Source organism: Bison bison, unplaced genomic scaffold (assembly GCF_000754665.1).
Source record: "Bison bison bison isolate TAMUID 2011002044 unplaced genomic scaffold, Bison_UMD1.0 scf7180017864280, whole genome shotgun sequence".
Taxonomy (NCBI): Eukaryota; Metazoa; Chordata; class Mammalia; order Artiodactyla; family Bovidae; genus Bison; species Bison bison.
Window position 1 is genome coordinate 3879723 of NW_011494852.1, and position 26932 is coordinate 3906654.

General features: G+C 47.8%; 2 protein-coding genes across 10 annotated transcripts in view; both read left to right on the plus strand.

Annotated features, from left to right (window-relative positions):
* Nucleotides 1-239, plus strand: part of FXYD7 (FXYD domain containing ion transport regulator 7) — a 9886-nt gene extending 9647 nt beyond the window's left edge. Inside the window, exon 7 of the mRNA XM_010849289.1 lies at nt 186-239. Within this exon, the coding sequence (XP_010847591.1) occupies nt 186-239 (54 nt within the window). The remainder of the gene's footprint in view (nt 1-185) is intronic.
* FXYD5 (FXYD domain containing ion transport regulator 5) lies at nt 53-12049 on the plus strand. 9 transcript variants are annotated; one of them, XM_010848986.1, is made up of 9 exons: nt 125-299; nt 776-895; nt 985-1045; nt 3026-3118; nt 3710-3808; nt 7299-7412; nt 8504-8533; nt 8613-8687; nt 11761-12049. In XM_010848986.1, exons 3-9 carry the CDS (start codon nt 985-987, stop codon nt 11808-11810), a joined length of 522 nt encoding a protein of 173 aa, XP_010847288.1. In that variant the 5' UTR covers nt 125-299; nt 776-895; the 3' UTR covers nt 11811-12049. The 9 variants fall into 9 exon arrangements, with proteins under 9 accessions (XP_010847294.1, XP_010847287.1, XP_010847293.1 ...); XM_010848988.1 differs by having other exon boundaries at nt 845-895; XM_010848989.1 differs by having other exon boundaries at nt 125-240.
* Nucleotides 12050-26932: the final 14883 nt, after the last annotated feature.

Here is a 26932-nt window from a genome sequence, read left to right on the forward strand (position 1 = left end):
AGGCGGGGTGGGAGGAGGCCTCCGCCCTACCTCTCACCCCAGGCCCCCGCATCGCCCTCAACGTCTCCCCCTCCTGCTCCCACCCCGGGCTCTGAAGCCAGGAAACCCGGGAGGAAATGACTGAGCCCGTCTCGGTCCCCGCCCGCCAGCGCGCTCCCCTGGCCACACCCTCCGCCTGGACGCAGCCGCCGCCGCTGCCCTCTCCCTACGAGGCTGCCGGCTCGGACCCCCGGCGCTGACGTGAGTGTCTCCTCTGACTCTCCTCCATCCGCTCCCCTCTGCCCAGGCGCCGGGCTCAGGTGGGTACAGACCATCCTCTCGGCGCCTCTCCGCCCCCCATTCATGCTCACTCTCCGTCCCGCTGTCTTCGGCACCGCCATGTGGGCACCGCTCAGCTTCTCCTGCCTCAGTCTCCCCAGTTCGCCTACCTCCCTCTCACTCGCCCAGATCTGCCCAGCATCCCGCTCTATTGTCCCTGCTGGGAGGCCCTCACACCAACTCACTTTTTCCTCTGAGATCAGAAGTACATTACTCACTCTTCCTCTTTCCCCCTCCTTGATGGCTCCTCGCTCTGAGGACAGCCCCAGAGGGAGGGCCGAGGCCCTCCTATCTCCTTTTCTGTGCCCCAGCGCCTTCCCCTTGCCCAGCAGGGTCAGTCCCAGCCGGCCCATGAGTGCTTCTCCACTTCTTGGGGCAGGGGGACTGCCCTGGGCAGTGGCTGCCTCTTGGAGCCTGGTGTAGACTGATGCTTTTTGTTATCTTTGGGGACCTGAAGAGGGAATGAAGGATTGACTGCTGGAAACCTCCACTTCTGAGACCCTCCCCTTGGCCCCCTTCCCCACAGCCAACCATCAGCCCTAGCAGGGGTCTCTGAAGCCAGAGGGGCCTGCTCAGGGTAAGGAAGGGAGCGGCAGGATCCCGGGGCTTGCCCTGTCCCTGCCTCACTGACATCTTGGCTGACCCCAGCTCTGACTTGCTCTATAGATGTCGCCCTCTGGTCGCCTGTGTCTCTTCATCACCGTTGGCCTGATTCTCCCCACCAGAGGTAAGGCCCAGCCCTTTCTTTCCACCCTGCTGCAGAGCCCCCAGCCCCACTTCAAGTGCCTGTGTTGCTGGGTGGCTGCCTGGTGAATCTGGGTTCTCTCTCCTGTGTTCTCAGTCTTCTACTGAGCTGGCACCAGGAAGCGGGTGCCCCAGTAAGGGGGCCAAGGTTACACCCTGTTAGATACCTCAGACCTGGGTGGCTGCTTCCAGTGAGTCTGGCCAGGGCCTGTCCTGCTGAGCATCCTCCATTTGACGTCCAAGAAGAACTCACAGAGTTTGATTTGGCGGGGAGATGGGTGTAGGTTTTCTACTTGGCAGCCAGGAACCCTCGACTCACAACACAGGAGCTTCCTGGTTCCTCTGGTGATATGTGATTAGGGAAAGGAGGTGAGCTGAGGCCAGTCCAGGGAATGGCAACCCACTCCAGTGTTCTTGCCTGGAGAATCCCAGGGAAGGGGACGCCTGGTGGGCTGCCGTCTCTGGGGTCGCACAGAGTCGGACACGACTGAAGCGACTTAGCAGCAGCAGTAGCAGCAGCACCCTTGCCTGTGAAGTGTCTTCTGAAAACAGTATCTACGGGGGATCCTTGCAGGTGCTTTCTGCATTGCAGGTGCTTGTTTCAGCTTCTGCTCTAATCTATGATGCTATTATGCCCATTTTACAGATGAGGAAACTGAGGCTCAGTGAAGGAAAGTGCCCTGGGCCAGAGGCTAGTGTGTGGAGGGGCTGGGCTCTAACCCCGGAACCCAGAGCAAACTCTGCACTGAAGTTGCCCCATTTCTCTGGGATAAAATGGTTTTCATGTGTTCATTCAGTCGTTCAACAAGCGTTCACTGAGCAGATCTTATTCTAGGCACTGGGGAAACAGCAAGGCATAAAACAGGAGCTTACGTTATAATTGGGAAGGCAGACACCAAATGCATTCAGTAACTTATATTGGGTTGGCCCATAACATCTTATGGAAAAAAACAAATGAACTTTTGGGCCAACCCAATATTATATGCTAGAAGGTGAAAAATGCTATGGAAAGAAAATAGAGGAGAGAAATGAGGCTTGCTTAAATAGAGTGATCAGGGAAGACCTCACCAGAAAGTGACATTCACCAGAAAGTGACATTTGGGCAGATACAAGGAGAGGAGGGGATGAGCCAAGCAGGTATGTGAGGAATATGAGTTCTGTCTGGAGAGTGTGAGTGACAGCAGACAGGCCGGGCCTGGGTTGGGATGAACAAAGGGTGGGGTGGAAAGAGGAGAGGTCAGAGAGGTGACAGGAGATTGGGTTGGTGGGGGGGACACTTATGGGCCACGTGAGGGCTTTGGCTCTCACCCAGAGCAAGGTGGAGCCAGAGGAGGCACTCAGCCAGCAGCCTGATCTGAATCAGGTTCACAGGCTCCCTCTGGCTGTGTGTGGGGAGCAGGGAGACTAGGGAGGAGGCTGTGCGATGGTCCCTGAGGGAGAGGATGGAGGCGGGGCCAGGCTGGGGGCAGTGGCGATTGATAGATAGATACGATATCCGATATCTGATATCCAGCACAGACTGCATGTTAAGCAGTAGGCGAGATTCTTCCCACCTCCATCTCATTTCACCCTTTCTACAGTCTTGAGAAGTAGATTCAAGAATTATCTCCATTTTGCAGAGGGGGCAACCAGGGCTTAGAGGGACGGGTTTCACTTGCTCCAGGTCACACAGCAAGGAAGTTATTGGGAACAGAATTTGAGATCAGGCCCCTGGCTGACTCTAGCACCTGGGCGTACTTGCCTTAACTGCCTCTCTCATCCCACGAGGATGGACAGGGAGAGGCAGCTGGAGGTAGGGTGCTGCGGTGTTAGCATTTCTAAAATATTTCCACCAAAGCTGATCGGTCAACTGCTGCTCCACCAGCAGACCACCAAGGTTTCAGAAGGGAGGGGAGGGTAGGAGTGTTGGTGAGAGAAGGGGGACCAAAGGCTCCCCCCTGACTTCTCATCCTTGATTTTCCAGGACAGATATCAAAGGAGGTCACAATTCCAACAGATCCAGCGACTGAAATCATTCCTGTCCCTACTCCAGCCCCAGATGACGAACAAGGAATGGGTCTGTCAACATCCTTTCACAGCAACAAAAATCTCAAGCTTGAACCAAATGAGAGTTTTTGGGTTTGTGTAACTGAAAAGTCCAGGGATAAACCTTCAGGCATGGCTCCGTCTAGGCTCAGTTCATCCTGCTGCTCACAGCACCACAATGAGAAACCTTGTCCCTTCCTCCTTGAGCACTTACAGCACAAATGAAGGGACAGTCATGGCTCTAAATACTTACCCTGCATTCACTCACTCAGTCCTCACACAGGCCCTCTGAGAAAGAAATGAGGACTATCCTCATTTTACAGGAGGCTCAGAGTCACTCGCCCAAGGAGTCACCAGAAGTCAGTGACACACCAGGGATGAGGGTCCAGGAACCTGGCTGTGAAGTTTACTCATGACCCTGTGGGGCACAAGAACACCGACTTGCCCTGCCACCAGTGGCACGTGAGAGGGTCCCCCTTTCTCACCCCCACAGCGACATTTATCTGTGGACATCTTTGATTTTAGCCAGCCTGGTTCAGGGAGAAGGACCCTTGTTGTTTTCTGCAGGTCCATGATTCACTCCTTTCTCACCCTCCCCGCCTTTCTCTTCTGCCCTGAGTAGAAGCAACACCAAACCAGATGGACACCCAGACCCAGCAACCGATGGAAACGGAGGTGCTGCTAACAACAGGTCAGGGGACGGACAAGAGCACAACGCAAGGTAGACCTGGGACTAAAACAGCAACGTACTTGAGTTGTGTTTAATTCTCCATCTAGGGCAGCATTTCCCTGAGTACGTTTCTCAGAGCATCCGTTTGGGGAATTAATACATTTTTCCAATTTTTTTTTTTTGGTTTGCGGTTAAAGATATTTGGGAAACTCTTGAGTTAAACACGTTTCTATCTGCTGGGACTTCTCAGAGTCGTAATAAAGCTTATTTGCAGCAGGCATCCCAAGAGGGACCATCTATCTGGTTTGCAGCATTTCCAAATTTGATAGACTCAGAGACCCTCTTTATTTTTTTTTAATGTAACTTGATTAAATTAATTAATTAATTTTATTTTGGTTGCACTGGGTCTTGGTTGCACTGAGTCTTCGTTGCAGTATTCAGGCTTCTCTTTTTGTTATGGGCTCTAGAGTGGTTGCACTGAGTCTTCGTTGCAGTACTCGGGCTTCTCTTTTTGTTATGGGCTCTAGAGTGCTTGGGCCCCATAATTGTGGCCCTTGGGCTTAGTTGCTCTGAGGCATGTGGGATCTTCCTGGACCAGGGGTCAAACCTGTGTCCCCTACATTAGAAGGCGGATTCTTAACCACTGAACAATCAGGGAAGTCCCTCCAAGACCCTGAATAGATTCAGGTCCCTTCATAGGGCTGGTGCGGGAAATGTGCCTGTGGGTTTATCCTTGGTGTGCTAAGTCGCTTCAGTCGTGTCCGACTCTGTGCGACCCCATAGACGGCAGCCCACCAGGCTCCCCCGTCCCTGGGATTCTCCAGGCAAGAACACTGGAGTGGGTTGCCATTTCCTTCTCCAATGCATGAAAGGGAAAAGTGAAAGTGAAGTCGCTCAGTCCTGTCCGACTCTTCGCAACCCCGGACTGCAGCGCACCAGGCTCCTCTGTCCATGGGATTTTCCAGGCAAGAGTACTGGAGTGGGGTGCCATTGCCTTCTCCTATCCTTGGTGTAGATCTTCTTAATGTTAGAGCAGGAGCTTTTCAGTTACAAAATTCAGAAAACCCAACTGAAAAAAAAAAATTATTAGCAATATATGCTTTGTTAAGTACAGAGGCACTAATGTCAGGCACAGCTGGGTCAAAGAGCTCAAGCACTGTCATCACGACTTTCTTCCTCTCTCAGCTCTTCTGTCTTCATTCTGAAGAGGGCTTTCCCCTCTTTAGTGGCAAAAGTGGTCCACTAGTTCTAAGTTGCAATTACAAACTCAGCAACTAGAGTGCCTCTCTAGCTACACGGCCTAGAGCTGACTCTCATTGGCCCAGGTGGGGTCACGTGCCCATGACTGACCAATGGGAGCCTGGGAAATGAACAGCTCCGATTGGTCAGGGCTGAGTCTTGTGCCCCATCATGGGGCTGGAAAACCCAGTCAACTCTGTGTGAACCAATTAGACCAAGAGTAAGGGAAGAGGTGACTCACCACAGGACAAGTGAGTCAATGTTACCGGAGGTAACATTTGGGAAAGGGAGATGAGCGGAAATAAAGGTAATAGGTGGTTTCTAATGCCTGTGTGATGGCCCATATTTGAGAAGCAGCCCCCACTGGAAGTCCTATAGCTTAGGCCACTCACAACCTGGAATGCATGCATGGTTGCTCAGGTTGGGCACTGCACAAGGGCACTAATGGGGAAAGTCCTCCCCCTGTAGATTTTTGTTGTTGTTGTTATCATTGTTATAACTTCCCAGTGATGACAGTAACGCATCTCCTGCTGACAGAGTCTGTCTATTAAAACAATTTTACAACAGATGGAAATACGATGTCTTGGGGGAAGGGAGTTTTTTTTTAATTTTGTACAACCATGGCGGTGGGGGTATAGCAGCTGTTTCCACATTTTCCAGTTGAGAAAACATCTTCATATTTCTGGATTCTCTTACTCTGAGTCCTTGCTGACCTGGGTTACTCTATGTGTTCTTCTATATCCCTGGTTATACATGATGAAAATTCAGCTGGGCCGAGGGGGTCAAGGAGCCAAGAGTAAAAGGCACTGCTGAATCTCAAGCTTGCCCAGCCCCCACAGAGTTTCTCTCTCTCCTGCGTCTTTGTTCTCTCGTGCTGGAGCTTGTCTTTCACCTGGAAAGGAAGTGGCTCCATCACCTGCAGGCTCAGAACTTCTGAGTTTCACCCAGCATCTGCTGAAAATTTTAACTTGGAATTTGAAAGGTCCTAGTGAAGGATGGGGCTTCCCAGGTGGCTCAGTGGTAAAGAACCCGCCTGCCAATGCAGGAGATATAAGAGATGCGAGTTTGATCCCTGGGTCGGAAGATTCCCTGGAGAAGGGCACGGCAACCCACTCCAGTATTCTTGCCTGGAGAATCCCCTGGACAGGGGAGCCTGGCAAGTTACAGTCCATAGGGTAGCACAGAGTTGGACACAACTGAAGCCTCTGAGCGCTACAGGAACGGATGAGACTGGGTCACATGCTCCCCCTTGTGGCTGGGTTACCATAGGAGACTGAGATGGTCTGGGGAAGCAGCAACATTTCCCGAGAGAAAGGTGGACGGACTGATCACAGAAGGGGGGAGTCGGAGCCAAGTAGACAATACAACAATGTGCTGAGGGTTTGCTCCATGCACTGTGCTAAGCTTTTACGTGATCAGTCATTTAGTACTGATCACTATCCTACATGGTAGGAGCTGTTGGTACCCCATTTTACACGGAAGAAAACTGAAGCCCAGAGAGGTTACTCGGCAGGCCTTAGGCCACACAGTGCAAAATGGCAGAACCAAAATTTGAGCCCAGGCTTCCTCACACTGGGGGAGGGGGCAATAAGCCCTACATACCGCTGAGGCTGTCCTTTTACATTTCCTGTGATCCTTCCATCTTTGCCCATGACTTTGCTGCTCCCTTTTCTTGGAAAAAGCTTTCCTGAACATCTTGTAACCTTTGGCTGTCGGTTCATGTTTAGGAAGTGAGGCGCTGAGGCTGGCCTGGGGAGCCAGTCATGAGGCAGTTTCTCTGCTTGCTGACTTCACATCTGGGCATCCGTCAGGGGTGACCACCTTACTGGGGATGCTTCTCAGTGCCAGAGGGGCAGGACTTTCCTGGGGGATAGTCATGTTTTTACAAAGAGGAACCCTCTGATGTTTTTGGTCTGGGAGCAGAGGTGATATTCAACATGTTTTCGAACCAGTATCTTCAAGTTCTGTGACTCGGTCAAGATCCTGGAGGCCCTTGTCTGGGTCTGACAGATGTTACCGTTTATTCCTGATCATGGGGCCATCCAGAAGGTCAGAGAGGGGCCAGGAGCTCCTCGGGGGTTAGCAAGCTAGCCTGGGCTGGTGGTCTTAATCAGGGTGAGCACCTGCCACTCCTGGCTGCCTCCGTGGGTTGGCGGGGGGGGAACCTGTGCCAGCTCACTGAATGTAGGTGTGGGAGAGGGGCTACTCCCAAAGATCATCAATGGTGTCTCTCGTTCCTCTCCCTGGGTCACTCCTGCCCTCCACCATCCTCTGGCTGCTCTCTCTGCCGATCCCATTCAAGGCTCCACGCCCTCCAAGACGAAATCCCCTGCCAATCCCACTCAAGGCTCCACGCCCTCCAAGACACGATCCCCAAGCAGGCACGAGAGGAAGAACTCCATCCTCAGACAGCCTGGTCAGTAACTCCCTTCTCAGACTGGACACAGGCTATTTCTTGTTCACTGTGTGTTCTTAGTACCTCAATACTGCATAGCACAGAAGAATGCTCAGTAGCCAGGTGTTGGGTGAACACCTGACTTCAGGGCAGGTATTCTTGTGAGTGACTAAAGGGTGGGCACACAGTAAATGTCCGAATAGATGAATGAATGTGTGAGTGTTGCATAGAGATGACTCCAAAACCCAGTGGCTTAAAATGACAATCATTTATTTAGCACTCAGATCTGCAATTTGGAAGTCTAGTCTGGGCTTGGCTGGGTGCTTCTCTGGTCTCAGATGGATTTACTTGTGCATTGGAGATCAGTTTGGAGTCAGCAGAGAGCTCTGTGTATAGGGGCACCTTGATTCTTCCCCTCCTGGCCTTATCTTCCACTTCCTGTGCAGCCAGCCTCAGTGAACAGATGGAAACGATACAGCCATGGATCACATAGACAGCTCATTCACTCATTCATTCAAACAATATTCACTGAGCACTTATTGTGGGCCAGACCCTCCTCTAGGTGCCAAGAGTACAGAAGTGAATGAGACAGATGAAAATTTCTCCCTTCATGGAGCAGATGTTCTCGTGAGAGAGAGACAGTAAATAAGGATCATAACTGTATATAACAAGTTAATAATAGCCATATATTAAGTTGCTGTCAAGAAAAATGAAGGGGGAAAAAAAAAACGACGCAACAGAGTTAGGGTGAGAGAGTGGTCAGAGAGCATTTTCTGTAAAAGGCCAGGGAGACCTCAATGAGAAGAAGCTAAGGGGAACCATGTGGATGCCCGAGGAAAGGAGCCTCTGGCAGTAGAAACGGCCAGTGCAAAGGCCCTGGGGTGAGCAGGGTTTCGCACAGTTCACCCATGGGGAATGGGGGTGGGAGTAAAGCACAGTGAGTAAGGGGATAATCGAGAAGAGTTTAGAGGTGATGGGAACCTGATTGGGTCCTTGTGAGGACTTCAGGTTTTGCCCTAAGTGCACCAAGGCTGAGATACAGGTTTCTCCTCTCTGACTCTCTCACTCTCCAATTCGCTCCATAAACCTTTGCTCCCTTCTTTCCCCTCCAGGTTCAAAGGAGGATGACCCCTTCTTCTATGGTAAGTTACTCTTGGGAGGCGGTGGGGGAAGGAGGCTGAAGGCCCCTCTCATCACACTCCTCCATTTCTCTCTCTGCAGACGAGGACACTCTCCGGAAACGGGGGCTGATGGTAGCAGCAGTGCTGTTCATCACAGGCATCGTCATCCTCACCAGTGAGAATGGGGGCTGGGTGGGAGAGGCATCAGGAGTGGGAGGGAGGAGACCTTGGCTTACACTCTGACCAGACAGGATTTGAAGGGCCCCTAACAAGGTCATTTTAAAGGAGACATATCCATATAAACTGGGCTTCACAGGTGGTTCAGTGGTAAAGAATCCACCTACCAATGCAGGAGCTGCAGGTTCAATCCCTTGATTGGAAAGAGCCCCTGGAGAAGGAAATGGCAACCCACTCCAGTATTCTTGCCTGGGAAATCCAATCCAGACAGAATAGCCTGGTGGGCTACAGTCTGTGGGATTGCAAAGAGTCAGACACGACTGAGTGGCTGAGAATGCACATCCATGTAAACCATGGAATTCAGTGGTTTAAGATGATAACCATTTACTGACCTCTCGTTTCTGCACTTTGGAAACATAGTCTGGGCTCAGCTGGGTGGTTCTTCTGGTTGCTGCTGGATTTATTCATGCCTCTGAGGGCATTTGCGGGTCAGCAGGGATCTGTTTGAATGGGAACATCAGGTCTTCACCTGGTGGTCTTCTCTAGCAGACCAGCCTGGGCTTGTTCACATGGCAGGGGAATGCAATGGTGCAACTCCCCAGGAGTAGCAACACCTGGGAGCTGTGATGCGCAGCCTGAGGCAGTGAGGGGAAGGAGCAGCTGCACCAGGGCCTGGTGAGAGATGGAGCTGGAGGACGGGGCCCCAAACAGGAGCTGTGGCTCCAGAGAGAGGTTTCCAGCCACTGGTTGCTGGTAAGCTCCCCAGGAAGGAGCAGGGCAGGGGTTGAGAGGATCAGACACCTCAGCCTCATTCTCCTTTTGCCCTCGTCTGTCCCACCAGGCTGTGCTCAGCCTCCCAGGGCCTAGTGTCAGGCAGGAAAGGGGGACAAAGGGAGGATTTCAAGCAGAGAAACTAGTTTTTTTAATAATGCTACAGATTAAATAAAATACAAGGGCCACCAGTTTGCAAGCTCTCAGTTAAACTGTATAACCCACGCCAAGTTTTATGACCTCTCTTGTCCAGCTTCCTCATCAGGAAAAGGGGCACAGCCATATCTTTTTGCCTTAAGGTGGGAGGCAGAACCTGGATAGAATTAAAAAGAGATCACTGATACGTGCCTGATTGGTGTTGAATAAGGGAGTCAAGCACTGTTGACTCAGTTTTTCAACTCATATTTATAGATCCTGACTTTGTGCCAGGCACTGTGCTCTCCCCTGTGGGAAAAGTGAGGCTCAGAGAGTTGCAAAGTTTGCCCAAGGTCACAGAGCACATAAAAATCAGGGAAGGGCTGGACCTATGTCTGTGTGAGGGCAGAGCCTGAATGTTACCTCTAGGACTCTAAATTGTTCCAGTGACATTTGTGAGCACCTACTCTGTGCCCGGGCTTCCCAGGTGGCACTAGTTGTAAAGAATTCACCTGCCAATGCAGGAGACACAAGAGACGCAGATTCAATCCCTGGGTCTGGAAGATCCCCCTGAGTAGGAAATGACAACCCACTCCAGTATTTTTGCCTGGAAAAATCCCATGGACAGAGGAGCTTGGCAGGTTACAGCTCATGGGGTGGCAAAGAGTCAGACACGACTGAGCACACACACACACACACACTCCCTGTGCCCTCCTGTGCTGTGATGCTGGGGACCCTGGTCCCCACCATTAGGGAACTCACAGCTGGTAGGAGATCACAATAAATAGGTCAATGCTTTCATGAGCAGTGTGAATACAGAAAAAGAGACTTGCCAAGAGGAAAATAAAGATGAGATTGAGAAGGATGAGAAGAGGCACTTCCTCTTAAGAGGTCAAAGCAGAATGGATTCTGATGATGAGAAAGATGATTTTAAAAAGCAGGCAGAGGGAGAAGCAAGTGGAAAGCCCTGGAGGCAGGAATGAGCTGAGCTTGTTAAAATAACCAAGGGAAGAGGCGGAGTGGCTGGGAAGGTGTGAGAGAAGAGGAGTAGGAGATGAGTCCAGAGGGAGGGAAGGATAGGTAAGGGTGGCAGCTGGGAGATAGAAAAGGGCTGTTTTCTGAAGTTCCCTTTGTTTTCTTTCTTTAAAAAAAATTATTTAGTTGGCTGCTTTGATGGCTCAGATGGTAAAGAATCTGTCTGCAATGCAGATCCCTGGGTCAGGAAGATCCCCTGGAGAAGGGAATGGCAACCCACTCCAGTATTCTTGCCGGGAGAATCCCATGAACAGAGGAGCCTGGTGGGCTACAGTCCATGGGGTCATAAAGAGTCGGACACGGCTGAGCGACTAACACACGCTTTCACACATTTTGTGTCTTAGTTGGCTACAACATGCAGGTTCTTAGTTGAGGCACGTAGGATCTAGTTCCCTGACCAGGGATTGAACCTGGGCCCCCTGCTCTGGGAGCAGAGTCTTAACTGCTGCACCTCCATGGAAGTCCCCCTCCTTTGTTTTCTAAGATCCCCCTCATTTGCTTTGGCCCAACCCCCTGGCCTTCCGGCTCTCCTTTAATCCCTCCTGTCTACTCCTCCCTCACTCAGGGCCTTAGAACTGACTGTTCCCTATGTCTGGAACACCCTTCCTCCAGATGTCCACGTGGCTTCCCTCTCATCCCTTTCAGGTCTCTGCTCAAATATCACCTTCCCTGTGAGGCACGTCTAGTCATCGCCATGAGGATTCCCCCAACTCCTGGGCCTCCCTGCCTCCTTCCTTGTTTTATTTTTCGTTATAGCGCTCATCACTGACTCATCACCGTCCGTACACTTGACTTAGGTCTTTTCTCATTGTCCATCTCCCCCACTGGTAAGTCAGTGCTCCCAAAGCAGGGATTGCCTCCGTTCGTGCTCCTGGCCGTGTTGCCGTGTCCCCAGTGCCTAGGTCACTGCCTGGCCCAGAGTAGGTGCACAGTAAATATTTGCTGAACACGTGAATGACCCCTGGGGACCCTTGAGCCGGCTCTTCCCCATCAGCTTCTTGTCACTTGCTCAGAGTTGCCTTGGAGCCTTCTGAGGGACAGGGCGGATGGGCCTCATCCTCCAGCATCCAGATCACACGTAATAATCAGCATTGTTCTGACTCACGACTGAACTGTTTCTTTCACCCCAGGTGGCAAGTGCAGACAGTTGCCCCGATTGTGCTGGAATCGTGACAGATGAGTCCGTAGGAAGCAGGGGCTGACGATCTAATGGGCACCCCGAGACTGAGCCCCCACTGGCTCGCTGTGACCTTGCAGGACCTACAACAAAGCCCAGCCTGAGAGAGAAGAGGTGGATGGAGCCAGATCCAGGACTGATGGCCTGAGCCCCCTGCTCTCCCAGTCCTGCCTGCCTGAGGACTGCCTGCCCCCGTTTATCCATTTTGTTCAGACAGGAAGTAAAGCCCTGTGTTCTCTGTCCCTTGGTCTCTGATCATTCTTGACCAGGGAGTGGAACAAAGTGGCGGGGGCTGGGGCAGGGCCCCCAGGAGAAAGATGGGAAGGTCACAGACTCCGGAACCTAGGTGAGGGATACAGTAAACCAAGCCAGCAGGGGTGAGGTGGGAGGGATGAGGGGTGGGCCTCGGGAAGATTTGACCAATAGAGAGTCAGCGCTGGATTCTGCCCAGGGCAGATGGAGACCCTCTGCAGGTGTGTGTGCAGAGCCAAAGCCAGCTTGGCCCCTGATGTTGGGAGGTGGTGCTGGTAACTGGGCAATTACAAATGGAGGCCCCAGGCCCACGGCAACTGGCTTTTTCCCCACTCTGGGTACCTCCAGCACGTGAGTGTGGACACCCCACCCTGCACATCCAAGCTCCAGCCATACTCCTGGTTCCCTCTTGGTTTAGGGTGTGTCCACAAGAAGGCCACTAGAGTGGGCTCAGAGTAGTTTGGGTGGGGAATTCCAGGATCCTGGGGTCCCATAGCATGGTCGAGAAGGGGTATAGGCCCCAGTGGGCACTTCCTGAAGACCCTTGGGTTCTGTTGCCTGTGGGGAGGAACTCAACCAGGTTAGTCAAAAATAGACCCTTGGAATCACAGGGCTGGGGGTGGAGACCTCTGCCCAGGGTCAAGGGTCATCGTGCCAAAGCAAAGAGACAGGGTCCGGTTCAAAGTGGTTGCATAACAATGTTTCACAAACTTCTGGTCACAGCCTGTTCACAGGTTACAAAATCAGTTTAGTGGGCTGTGAGTAGCATTTAAAAAAAAAAAAAAAGAAGGAAAATGAGTAATAAAATAGAAACGGAAGTATCAGAAAAGAAAATAATATGATTTGGGGCTTCCCTGGTGGTTCAGTGGCAAAGAATCTGCCTACCAATGTAGGAGACAAGAGTTTGATCCCTGATCCAGGAAGATCCCACATGCTGTGGAGCGACCAAGTGCTGCAACTATTGAGCCCCACTGGGCAGCTACTGAAGCCTGTGTACCCTAGAGCCTGTGCTTTGCAACAGGAGAAGCCACTGCAATGAGGAGCCTTTGTACTGCAACAAATAGTAGCCGCCGCTTGCCACGGCTAGAGAAAACCCCCCGCACAGCAACAAAGACCCAGCACAGCCAAAAATAAATAAATTAAATTAAAAAAAAGAAAACAATATGACTATGTATATATATTCTCTTCTCAATTTTTGCCACATTTTCGTCACACCTGTATTATTATTCATTTATTTATAGAGAAACTCTCATTTTAACTTAAAAAATATTTTTAAAAGCACACTAATATTTGGAAAATCTGTATTGTTTCATATAAATAACAGGTAGCCCTAAAGATACATTCAATTAAAACGCATATATTGCATATGCTATATTTTGTATATATGTCTATATGTGACATATGTGTATACATATGTGTAACGTATGCATATTATATGTGTGATATGTACATTATATGTACATGATATATGGTAGTAGTACTGTCGGTCACTTAGTTGTGTCCAACTCTTTGCAGCTCCAAGGACTGCAGCACACCAGGCTTCCCTGTCCTTGACTATCTCCCAGAGTTTGCTTAAACTTATGTCCATTGAGTCGATGATGCCATCCGACTATCTCATCTTCTGTCACCCACTTCTTTTCCTCCCCTCAATCTTTCCCAGTATCAGGATCTTTTCCAATGAGTCAGTTCTTCGCATCATGTGGCCAAAGTATTGGAGTGGAGACCTAGTACTGCTTGATATGAATAGAAAATAGCCATAAAGATAAATCCAATGAAGTCAAACAAGAAAAAAGAGATATTGTGTTTGAGCTGGATACTGAGTTGCTGACTGAGGGCTCTGAGTTGGAGGCCAGAGTCTGATCCATTGGAGGACACCATAAGGTGTCAGGGATGTGGTTGTTACCTTACTGCCCAAAGATACTGCAGAACTTGAGAGGCCCAAGACCACCCTCACTTCTGATGCCAGCTACACGGCTGGGTGTGCCCAAGACCACCTTCAGGTTCAATAATTCACTAGAAGGACTCACAGAACTCAGTGAAAGCCATTATACTCACAGTTATGCTTCCTGGTAGCACAGGCAGTAAAGAATCTGCCTGCAGTAAAGTAGACCTGGTTTCGATCCCAGGGTTGGGAGGATCCCCTAGAGAAGGGAATGGCTACCCACTCCAGTAGTCTTGCCTGGAGAATTCCATAGACAGAGGAGCCTGGTGGGCTACAGTCTCTGCGGTCGCAGAGTTGGACATAGCAAAGTGACTAACACACACACACACACATACCAGAAGAGCTCCAGCCGTGAAACTCCCGGGTGTTCTCTCCCAGTGGAGCAGTGGACGGTGCTAAGTTCTGGCAGCCGTGTGTGATAATACTGCCAGTCGGGGAAGCTCCCACAAGATTTGGTGTCAAAGTTTTTATTGGAGCTCAGTCACAAAGACATGACTGACCACCTGTGTGGTCACCTTACTTTCCGGTCCCTCTGGCTGATACCTGTGACCCAAAGCTGCTGCCATCAATCCCATTGTTAGAAACTAAGCTGGCCCAAGGCCCCCAGGTAAAGAAAGACACTCTTTTCAGGCAGGACATTCCAGGGGTTTAGAGATTACCTTCCAGGAGCTGAGCACAAAAGCTAGCTGTCTCTACTAAACAGAGTTTTCTCTTATATCATTAAAAGATATTCAAGGGCTTCCCTGGTGGCTCAGTGATTAAGAATCCACCTGCTAATGCAGGAGATGCGGGTTCAATCACTGATTTGGGAAAATCCCTGATCCATGGGCCACAGCTATTGAGCCTGTGTTCTAGAGTCCAGGAGCAGCAACTACTGAGTCCATGTGCTCTGAGGGCCCTGCAGCCTGTGCTCTGAAACCAAGAGAAGCTGCAGCAATGAGAAGCCACCGCAGTGAGAAGCCCGCATACAACTGAAGAGTAGCCCCCGCTCACCACAACTAGAGAAATGCCTGTGCAGCAACAAAGACCCAGCACAGCCAAAAATAAATAGTAAATTAAACTATTTTTAAAAGACATTCAAAAAGCAATTTATTCTTGTGATGCAATTCAATGTGAGTTAATATTGTTTGGGGCCTAAAACCATTTCCTGTGCCTCCACTGGTGCATAGCCTGGACTCGAGGAATCACCAGCTCAGGGGCACACCTGACTGCCTCTCAGGAAGAAGTATGGCAGAGCTGACCTACTTCATTCATAACTAGGGGAATTATGTTAGGTGTTAGGTGTCCATTCCCCGCCTCATGCCATTTTCCCATGGGGTAGAGATGAAAACACTGATATTGTGTTTTGAAGATGCCCATGATATGGAGTTTTGGATCCAGATTCAGCTCTGCCAATTAGAGGCTCTTATATGAAATTTGGAGTTTTCCCAGGTGGCTCAGTGGTAAAGAATCAGCCTGCCAATGCAGAAGACACATGTTGGATCCCTGGGTCAGGAAGATCCCCTGCAGGAGGACATGGTAACCCATTCCAGTATTCTTGCCTAGAAAATCCAATGGACAGAATAGCCTTGTGGGCTCCATGGGGTCACCAAGAGTCAGACATGACAGAAACGACTTAGCACTCATGCATGCGTATGAAATTTGGAAGGCCAAAGAGATCATCTTTTTGCTCAATTGGCTACTTTCTGCTGGTAAGGAGGGTTGCCAAGGTGATGAGTTTGGGACCACATCATTCCAGTATCTAGTCACTAGCTTTGTGGGCATGAAGAGGCAGTTATACATGCATGTGCACACACACGCACACACACAGGGGATTTCTAAATGGCCAATAAGCACATGAAAAGATGTTCAATATCACTAGTCATAAGCAAAAAAGTAACTGAAGATAAGAATGAGACAGTACCACATGCAGAATGGCTAAAATTAGAAAGACTAACAATATCAAGTGCTGCAGAAGATGTGGAGCAAGTAGAATTTTCAGACATTGCTGTAAATTGGAGTGTAAATCAGTACAGTCACTTCAGAAAACTATCAGTTCTTTAATACTTATTTATTTGGGCTGTGCCAGTTCTTAGTTGCAGCATGTGGGGTCTAGTTCCCTGACCAGGGATGGAATCTGGAGCCTCTGCCTTGTTAGTCTGGATCCCTGAAGTACCAGGGAAGTCCCTATCAGTTCTTTAAAAAGGTGAATGTATGTTGAACATATGATCTAACAATTCAATTCTTAAATATCTGTCCAAGAGAAAGGAAACCAGGTGTCCAGAAATGAGTTGTACTACACAAGTGTTTATAGCAGCAGTATTTATAATGACTAAGAACTGGAAATGGTCTAAATGTCCATCAGCATAGGTGAGTGGATACAAACTGCAGCAAATTTAGTGATGGAACACTATTCAGCAATGAAAAGAATTCCTGGTACGCATGACGACGTGAACGAATCTCAAAAGCATTGTCATGAGTGGAAGGCACCAGATAGAGAGGAACCCACACTGTATAATTCCATTTATGTGAAGTTCTAGTGTAAGCAAACTGAACTGATGGTAACAGAAGTCAGAATAATAGTGGCCTCCTCTACTGCCACATTGCCTTTACTATGAAAGCAGGAGGCTGATGGAGAAAGGATAGGGGGGGCTTTCTTGAAGGATTAAAGTGTTCTATACCCTGACAGCGATACAGATAAACTGAATGTACCTATTGATCAGAACTGGCTGAACTGTATACTTCAGATTAGTGTATGGTGGCTCAGACAAAAGGAATCTGCCTGCAGTATAGGAGATATGGTTTTAATCCCTGGGTTGAGAAGATCTCCTGGAGAAGGGAATGGCAACCCACTCTAGTATTCTTGCCTGGAGAATTCCATGAATAGAGGATCCTGGTAGGCTACCATCCATAGGGTCTTGAAGAGTTGTACACAACTGAGTTACTATCACACTTTACTGGATACAAAACACAACAAAGTTGAAAACAAAAGGGCTATTTCCTGGGCTGTGATGACTTCTGGGTCCTAGATCAGAGATCAGAGATGGAGCTGTAAGATTCTGAAGATGGCATGTACAATGGATCCTCTCTACTGGGGTGGAGGGAGAAGCTCTCCAGGTGGATCAATTCAAAGACTATATGTTGACTCGATGGACGTGAGTCTGAGTGAACTCCGGGAGTTGGTGATGGACAGGGAGGCCTGGCTTGCTGCGATTCATGGGGTCGAAAAGAGTCGGACACAACTGAGCGACTGATCTGATCTGATATATATATAAAATTTGAAGACTTTTAGGAGCTCTGTGTGTGTATATATATATATATATACACACACACATTTGATTTTTCTCCCAGTTCCTGGCACAGCTCCTAAAAGCCTTCTAATTTCCTAAGTGATAGGAAATTACATTAAGAGTATCCTTTATTCTAACATTTGGTCTTTGATCTCAGTTCCTGACATGGAGCTCCTCAAGCCTTTGGAATTTCCTAAGTGATAGTGGTGTCTTTTGTTCTAATGAAGCTGTGCCTGGTGTGCTCTTGGGTGGGGGGCTGGTCACCAGAAAGATCAAGCCATGGTTAGAAGCTTAGAACTTTCAGTCCCACTCCCTATCTCGTGGGCAGGACAGAGAGGCTTAGAAATTGAGTTAATGGTTGATTATACCTACATGATGAAGAAGCCTCTATAAATATCCCCAAAGTATAGGGTTCAGAGAACTTTCAATTCATTAAAACATAGCAGGAGGGTGATGCACCCAAATTCCAAGGGGACAGAGGCTTCTGTGTGCTCAGGACCCTTCCAGATCTTCCCTTATGAACTTCTTCATCTGTATCCTTTATCGCATCCTTTATTATATAATAAACCGGTCAATGTAAATGTTTCCCTGAGTTCTATAAACTATTCTGGAAACAATTGAATCCAAGATTTGGGGGAGTCATGGGAACCTCCAGTTAGTAACCAAGTTGGACACAAGTTGTGGGTAACTTGGGGACCTGCTAGGGACTGGCATCTGAAGTGGGGCTCAGTCTCATAGGACTGAGCCCTTAACCTGTGGTGTCAGCATTAATTCTGGTTAATGTCAGAGTTGAATTGAATTGTAGGACATCTAGCTGGTGACACAGAATTGCTTGGTGAGGGGGGAAAAAACCCCACATTTGGTATCAGAAGTGTGGCAGTAGCGTGAGGATAAAGGAAAATGCAAGAAGGAGGAATGAGTTTCTCATTACAGTTATGTTCTGAGAATCATTTGCAAAGTCTTAGCCTAATGGAACCCCACTCCAGTACTCTTGCCTGGAAAATCCATGGACAGAGGCTGGTAGGCTGCAGTCCATGGGGTCACTAAGAGTCGGGCATGACTGAGCGACTTCACTTTCACTTTTCACTTTCACGCATTGGAGAAGGAAATGGCAACCCACTCCAGTGTTCTTGCCTGGAGAATCCCAGGGGCAGGGAAGTCTGGTGGGCTGCCATCTATGGGGTCCCACAGAGTTGGACATGACTGAAGCGACTTAGCAGCAGTAGCAGCAGCAGCCTAGAACCCACTCCACTAGCCTTTTCTTTTTTTTTCCCACCAGCCTTTTCAAAGAACTTGTCAGCTCCTAATCCCTTGTATCAAGCCAGCTCATTTTTTCCTTAAATTTGACAGTAATAAACAATCTCAAAATCTCAGTGACTTTCAACAATGAAGATTTTTTTTTCTCACTTACATTGCATGTCCATCATGGGTCAGCCAATAGCTATAATGTGACCTAAACTGATGGAAAAGCTATTATAGAAATATTTCTACTTATCATTGCAGAAAGAAAAGAGGACAAGATGAAATACATACTGGCTCTTGTAGCTTCTGCCAGGAAAAGATACTCATCATTTTTGCTCAGATTTCATTGGCCAAAACAAATCATAAGACTATAGATGTGGTCGAGAGAGCAGGAAACTACAACCTTCTTATAGGGAAGGAACTGGGTATTGTTGAACAGTAATATAGCTTGCTGCACAGGAAGTTTATTATCTCACACGGCAAGAAGTCTGAAAACAGAAACTGTGTTCAGTTGCAAGAGACATAAGCCAGAAACATCAGTGATGTAAACAAGGTAATTTATTTCTGTCTCACATAACAGAACTCTGAAGCATGTAGTCCAAGGCTGGGGAAGGGGTTCCTTGATGTCTTGAGGAACCAGGCTACTATTGACTTACTGCTCTGTCATCCTTAGAATGTGGGTCTAATCCTCAAGATCACAAAATGACTGCAGGAGCCTCAGCCATCACACCACATTCCAGGGAAAAAAAGCAAGAGGAAAAGAAATAATTGGGGTTAACCACTTGGACAGGTTAACCCATATTTCCCAGAATCCTCCCCTTCCCCATGTGCTTCTGCTTAGGGTGGGCCATGAGAGATGTTCTAGTGGGAGAATTTCGGGGTGGAGATTAGAGCAAAAGCTATTCTGTGGCTCACACTGGTTGTCACTGATCTGCCCACTCACCACTAGATGAATCAGCTCCTTTAAAAGAGTCTTTTCAGGATCCCCACCCAGAGACTTCCATTAATACTTACTTCTGATTGGCCACTTCTATCTGCAGAAAGAAACTGGGAAATGTTGTCTTTCAGCTGAGCCTACAACACCCTGAATACCATCAAGGAAAATGATAGCCCGGAGGAATTTGTGGAGATGGTGAGAATGAGGTTGAGCTTCTCATTCTCAACAAGTTGAGGGAAGGGAGCTCAAGCAATTTTAATTCAAATACAAAAAGAGAGGGGGACTTTGCTGGCCAACCAGTGATTAAGATTTCACCTTCCAGTTTGGGAGGTGCAAGTTTGATTCCCTGTCAGGGAGCTAGGATCCTGCATGCCTCACAGCCCCACAAAACCAACCCACAAACAAAAACCAGAACATAAACAACAGAAGCAACATTGTAACAAGTTCAATAAAGACTTTAAAGATGGTCCACATCAAACAAAACAAAGCAAAAAAAGAGGGTAATTCTTAAGACTGGAGTCTGCTGAAACCTCTGGGAGACAGCAGCACTGGGTCTCAGACTCGGAAAAGACACCCAGAAACCTCTCCACTAGTGCCCCAGGGCTCCCCCAAAGGCTGTTATCTGCTGCCTGCACCCCTTCTGGCCCGACGCCTCTTTCTGCTGTGTAGTATCTGAGCTGAAGCCTCACCCTCTACTCTGACATCAGGGGCGAGGTTTCTTGCCAAGAGCTAATGCAGTCGTTCTTGTCACACAGCCAGGCTCCTGAGTACAATACTGATGAGCTTCGGGTTCTGGGAGAATTAAGGCCAAGTCACAGTAACTGGAAGAGATCTACTTTGCTCATGTGAGACTAGACTGTGCTTTTCTTGGGCACCGGGAGCGTCCTCCAAATGCTTGCTTTAGGCATGGGTGCTGCCTCTGAAGAGGCTGGTGAGTGAGTGAACTCTGGCTCCTGCTGGTGAGAGATTAAGCGGGATTTCAAAAACTCTCTGAGTGGCTTTGTGACATGTCCACTTGGCAAGGTTAACCTACACATTCCAGAGTCCTCCCCTTCCCCGTGTGCTTCTGGTGAGGGTAGGCCACAAGAGACATCCTGGGAGGGCTGCTGGGTGGAGATGAGGGCAACAGCTGTTTTGTAGCTCAAACTGGTTGTCAAACCTGCCCATTCATCTCTTAGATGTCAGGCAGCAAAAGGGCTTGTAAGTGCTCCTGTTCCTCCCAGATCCATCTCCTGGGCCTGGTGTGTGTTTAGCCCTGTGATCAGGAGCCCTGGCTCTGCTGCGCATGCGCACCACCCAGGTCAGAGGTGACAAGAATGATGGGATTAACCTCCTACCCTGTTGGTGGGAATGTAAATTGGTGCAACCACTATGGAGAACAGTATCGAGGTTCCTCAAAAAACTAAAAATAGAGCTGCCATATGATCCAGCAATCCCACTCCTGGGTGTGTATCTGGATAAAACTGTTATTCAAAAAGATACACGCACTCCTATGTTCATGGCAGCACTATATCCTATAGCCAGGACATGGAAGCAACCTACATGCCCATCGATATGGATAAATGCCCATCGAAATGGATAAAGAGGATGTGTGTGTGTGTGTGTGTGTATGTGTTTGTACATATATATAAATGGAATGCTACTCAGCCATAAACAAAGAATGAAATAGTGTCATTTGCAGCAGCGTGGATGGGCTAGAGATTATCACACTGACTGAAGTGAGTCAGAAAGACAAAGACACCATAAGATATCACTTCTATGTGAAATCTAAAATAGGACACAAGTGAATTTATCTACAAAACAGAAATAGACTCACAGACGTGGAGAACAGACTCATGGTTGCCAAAGGGGAGGGAGGTGGGATAAGGAGACTGAGAGTTGGGATTCACAGGTGCAAGCTATTATATATAGACTGGATAAACAATAAAGTCCTACTGTGTAGCACAGGAAACTATATTCAGTAACCTGTGATAAACTATAATGGAAAAGAACATGAAAAAGAATATATATGTGTGTGTAAATACATATATTTTTTACTGAGTCACTTTGTTGTATAGCAGAAATTAACACAACTTTGTAAATCAACTATACTTTGATAAAATAAATTTAAAAAATCAAGAATGATGGGGTTCAGTCCACCCTTGTGGATTTCAGATTGTTCTCGCGCTCCCTGACTTTATATCTATCTGCCCATCCTATACCAAGAATTTCAAGTTCTAGCACCAAACACAGCAGCCTTGCAGAGACAGCTTACTCAGTTCCCATAAGGGGGAAAGGTGAAATCCCTATAACAAATCGTGTGTGTGTGTGTGTGTGTGTGTGTGCGTGCGCACGCACATGTGTATGTATCAGTGGTTTTGCTTTGCTGATACAGAATTGGATCTACAAGTGGTTCCAGAAGAACAGACCCTTAAGGATGAGTTTTGGGTTTTTCCAAAATTGGATCTCTGGTCTAATCAGATTTGAAGTTGTTAATGACCCTGATTCCAGCAGTAAATGGGCCACTGAAGTCCGTGGCATGAAGTGACAGAGCAATTACTCAGATCAATACTTGTAGTTTCCTGTATCAGTTTCTATAGGAGATAAGGTTCTGGGTGACTCCACATTTGCTTCCATAGAACATTTCAGTAAAATGAGGGAGCGTGCTAGATTGGTTACTTTCTTCTAACTGTGCTGGAAAACATGGGGGAAAAGAAATGATGAGTTCAGAGCTTTAAATTCCTAGTCAAGACCTGTATAAGGGACTTGGAAACTTCCACAGTTTGCACCAAAAGAAACTTATTTCTCATTGTCACAGGACCAAGAGTTCTGAAGACCAAGTTTCAAGTCTGATACTGTGGGTGACCGAATTATAACACAAATTGAACTTCCAACCTCATGGGGTCTTTTTTGCTAAAGTTAGGACATTGCTTGGGAAAGACTGAAAAGTGAAAGTGCTAGTCACTCAGTTGTGTCTGATTCTTCGAGACCCTTTGGACTGTAGCCTGCAGGCTCCTCTGTCCATGGAATTCTCCAGGCAAGAATACTGGAGTGAGTTGCCATTCCCTTCTCCAGGGGATCTTCCCGACCCAGGGAACAAACCTGGGTCTCCCACACTGCAGGCAGATTCTTTATCACTGAGCCACCTGGGAAGTGCTAGGATCCTGAAAATGGGGATTAGGACGTATGAGAAGACTCTAATAAGGCTGGGTACCTCCAACCCCTTAATGTGTCATCTTCTTTGCCCAAAGCAGCAGCTTACACCCTACTGTACTGGTCGCCCCAAGGCAATTTCACAGTAAGACCCTGATAATCCTACTCAGAACCTACTCCCTTTTCTTGCTCCCAACACCTATAACTAGATGAGTCTCAACAGAACCCAAAAGATGAGATCAAAATATGACCCACGAAGAGGTGTGATAAAATACCAAAACAATCTCCAATTTCTGTTTGCCAATCTATATCAAGAGAAAACTGGAACATACGTATGGAAATGGGTCTTAAGAGAGGTGTGTCAGGTGGAAGGATTACAAAGTGGCTCAGGCCAAATGTATTGACATTGGTCCACTAAGCAGAGACTCTGCATTCAGAGGTTGAGGTTGAGGTTCAGGGGCTGGGAAGTACTCGGACAGTTGGCTTGGTTGTTTGACTGGTGTATGTTCCCAAAGACGGCCTATCCTGGGTGGAAATGTCAGAAGTTCCTTGGTACCCCTGCAGAGCATGAGTTGGCAAACTTCTTCTGTCAAAGGCCAGATAGTACATGTTTTAGGTTTCCCAGGCCAGTGTCAGTTGTAACTATTCAAATTCTCCTGTCATAGCCGGAAAGCAGCCAAAGATGACCTGTAAATGGATAAGCATGCGTGTGTTCCAAAATGATTTAGGAACACTGCAATTTGTGGTTCATATCATGTTTTGAAATGGCACAAAATATTATTTGATTTTAATTTCAATTAAAAATGAAATAACCCCCTTTAGCCTGCGGGCCATACAAAGACTGTGGGCTAGAGTTGGCCCCTGGACGGCAGTTTGCTGACCCCTGCTGTGGGGGATGATATCCCAAGGCTTAGGACCTGGAGGACACTATGCTAATAAAAGAAGCCAGACACAGAGAGACAAATACTGCATGATATGACTTCTAAGTGGACTCTAAAAAAGTCAAGCAGAGAGTGGGGTGGTGGTTGCCAGGAATTGAAGAGTGAGAGAAACGGGGAGATGTTGGTCAAAGGGCATAAAATTTTAGTTATAAAAGAGGGAAAAATTCTGGAAATCTAGTATACAGTGTGGTGATTATAGTTAATGATACTGTGCTTATTAGAATAATACTGAAATTTGCAAACAGAATATATCTTTAGTGTTCTCATCCACAGAGAAAAGAAAGGGTGACTATGGGAGGTGATACTGGGCAAGATTGAAGGCAGGAGGAGAAGGAGACAACAGGGGATGAGATGGTTGGATGGCATCACTGACTCGAAGGACATGAATCTGAGCAAGCTCTGGGAAGCCTGGCGTGCTGCAGTCCATGGGGTCACAAAGACTCGGGCATGACTGAATGACTGAACTGAATTGACTGTTGTAAGATGATGGAAATGCTAATTAGCTTGATTTTGTTAATTATTTAACATTTTGTATACGTATCTATCAAAACATCATATTGAACACTTTAATTGTAGACTGTTTTTATTTGTTAGATATACCTCAATAAGGGCTTCCCTGGTGGCTCAGATGGTAAAGCATCTGCCTGCAATGCAGGAGACCTGGGTTTGGTCCCTGGGTAGGGAAGATTCCCTGGAGAAGGAAATGGAAACCCATTTCAGTACTCTTGCCTGGAAAACCCCATGGACAGAGGAGCCTGGTAGGCTACAGTCCCTGGGGTCACAAAGAGTCGGACACAACTAAGTGGCTTCACTTTCACTTTCGTACCTCAATAAAAGGGCTTTGCAGGTGGCGGTAGTGGTAAAGAACTTGCCTGCCAATGCCAGAGATGCAAGAGACGTAAGGTGTGATCGCTGGATCACAAATATCCCTTGAAGTAAGAAGTAGCAACCACTCGAGTATTCTTACCTGGAAAATTCCATGGACAGAGGAGCCTAGTGGTCTACATAGGTCCATAGAATCAGAAATAGTCTGACACGATTGAAGTAACTTAGCACACAGGCACTCACCTCAATAAAACTGGGAGGAAAACCACACAGGCTTAGGCAGATTGAAATGTTAAGTGGCTTTGTCATTTAAGACTTGTGTACCCACACACACCTGGAGGATCAGGGGGATACAACTTTCACCATAGCTGTCAGAAATAAGTTCATGATGGAGAGTCTGAGCATCCTTGAGGAGCTCTGGGGTGGTGCTTCTTTGTAGGTCAGAAAGAAATTCTAGTGGAAATGGCTATGATTAAGTGGGATCTCTCAAAGCAATAGACATGCTAGAACCCAGAGGTAGCATGGATCCTGGTGGCAATTATATGCCAAAGATAAGATGGGCATGGTAGAAATGAAATAAATGGGGAACCTACTAAATAAAGTCTTGCTTGATCTGACTAAGTGGAGGAGTTCTGGGTTTGGTAAAGAGAAGCCTAATCTGAATGGTCAAAACAGAGAGTCACAAACCCTCAATCACCCCCCTCACTTGAGCCCTTGATCAAAGGACAGGCCACGCCTTGAAGAAGAGCCCTGCTACGCTGCCAAAAATGTATGCTGTTAACCTTCCTTCCAGACTTCTCCAAAGAGACCTGTGTCTATTCACCAGGAGCTTGTGCAATAATGTTAATCATTTAGTCATGTCCAACTCCTCATGACCCCATGGACTGTAGCCCGCCAGGTTCCTCTGTCCATGGGATTCTCCAGGCAAGAATACTGGAGTAGGTAGCCTTTCCCTTCTCCAGGGGTCTTCCCAACCCAAGGATTGAACCCAGGTCTCCTGCATTGCAGGCAGATTCTTTACCATCTGAGCTACCAGTGGAGCCGTGTACAAAAGGAAATAACCAAACTTTCTAAGGATTACTGGACACAGTAATTACTGACTCTAATTCCCAGGATCCCAAAGCATTGCTGTGGTCAGATGATTAGTGGAGTCTAGGGGCACAGACTTCTCACAGAAGGCCTAATTTGTCCCTGAATCCACCTTCTAGGTATTTCTTCAATGCTGAAATGCATCATTGAAATAGACATCTGGAGCAGCTAGAAGAATCCCAACATTGATTCCCTGACCCATGGATGAGGGATTTTATCATAGGAAAAGCCAGGTAGGAGCCACTGGAACTCTCTGTACCTATAAAAACACTAAACCAAAGGCAATACCACATTGTTGGAGGGATTGCAGAGAATGGCACCACTATTAAAGACCTTAAGGATGCAAGGGTAGTGATTCCTATCACATCCCCATTCAACTTGGCTATTTGGCCAGTGAAGAAGGCAAATGGGTCATTAAAGAATGACAGTGAATTATCAGAGACTTAACCAATTGCAGCTTCTGTTGCAGAGGGAGTTTTGTTGCTAGAGCCATCCAGGAACTAAAGAGCCTCTTTAGTTCCTGAGTGAAAGGAGAGTGAAAGAGCTGGATTAAGACTAAATGTTAAGAAAACTAAGATCATGGCATCCAGCCCCATTACTACATGGCAAATAAAAGGGGAAAAGGTGGAAGTAGTGACAGATTTCCTCTTCTTGGACTCAAAAATCACTGTGGACCATGACTGCAGCCATGAAATCAGAAGATGATTGCTTCTTGGCAGCAAAGTGATGACAAACCTAGGCAGTGTGGTGAAAAGCAGAGACATTACTCTGCTGACAAAGGTCCGTATAGTCAAGGCTATGGTCTTCCCAGTGGTCATGTATGGTTGTGACCATAAAGAAGGCAGAATGCCAAAGATTTAATGCCTTTGAACTATGGTGCTGAAGAAGACTCCTGAAAGCCCGTTGGGCAGCAAGGAGATCAAACCAGTCAATCTTAAGGGAGATCAACCCTGAATATTCTCTGGGAGGGCTGATGCTGAAGCTGAAGCTCCAGTATTTTGGTCATCTGATGCGAATAGACAACTCATTGGAAAAGTCTCTGATGCTGGGAAAGATCGAGGGCAGAAGAAGAGGGGATCAGAAGATGAGACGGCTGGACGGTATCACCGATGCAATGGACGTGAACTTGGGCAAACTCCGGGAGATGGTGAAGGAGAGGGAGGCCTGGCGTGCCACAGTTCATGGGGTCTCAAAGAGTCGGACATGACTGGGTGACTGAACAACAACAACAACCAGTTGCAGCTGCTGTTCTAAAGGGGGTCTTGTTGCTGGAACCGTCAGCACATCTCCTGGGATCTAGTATGCAGTTATCAATCTGGAAAATGCTTTTTAATTTACACCTGTTAGTAAAGGAAGTAAAGGAAGAAGAAGCTTGTTTTCAGTTGGCAAAGGCAGCAATCCACCTTCACTGTCCCCCTTCAAGGATGCTCCAGTTCCGTGTCATAATATGCTCTGGACTGACTTTCTCTTCCTTTTCCATAAGACTTCATGCTGAT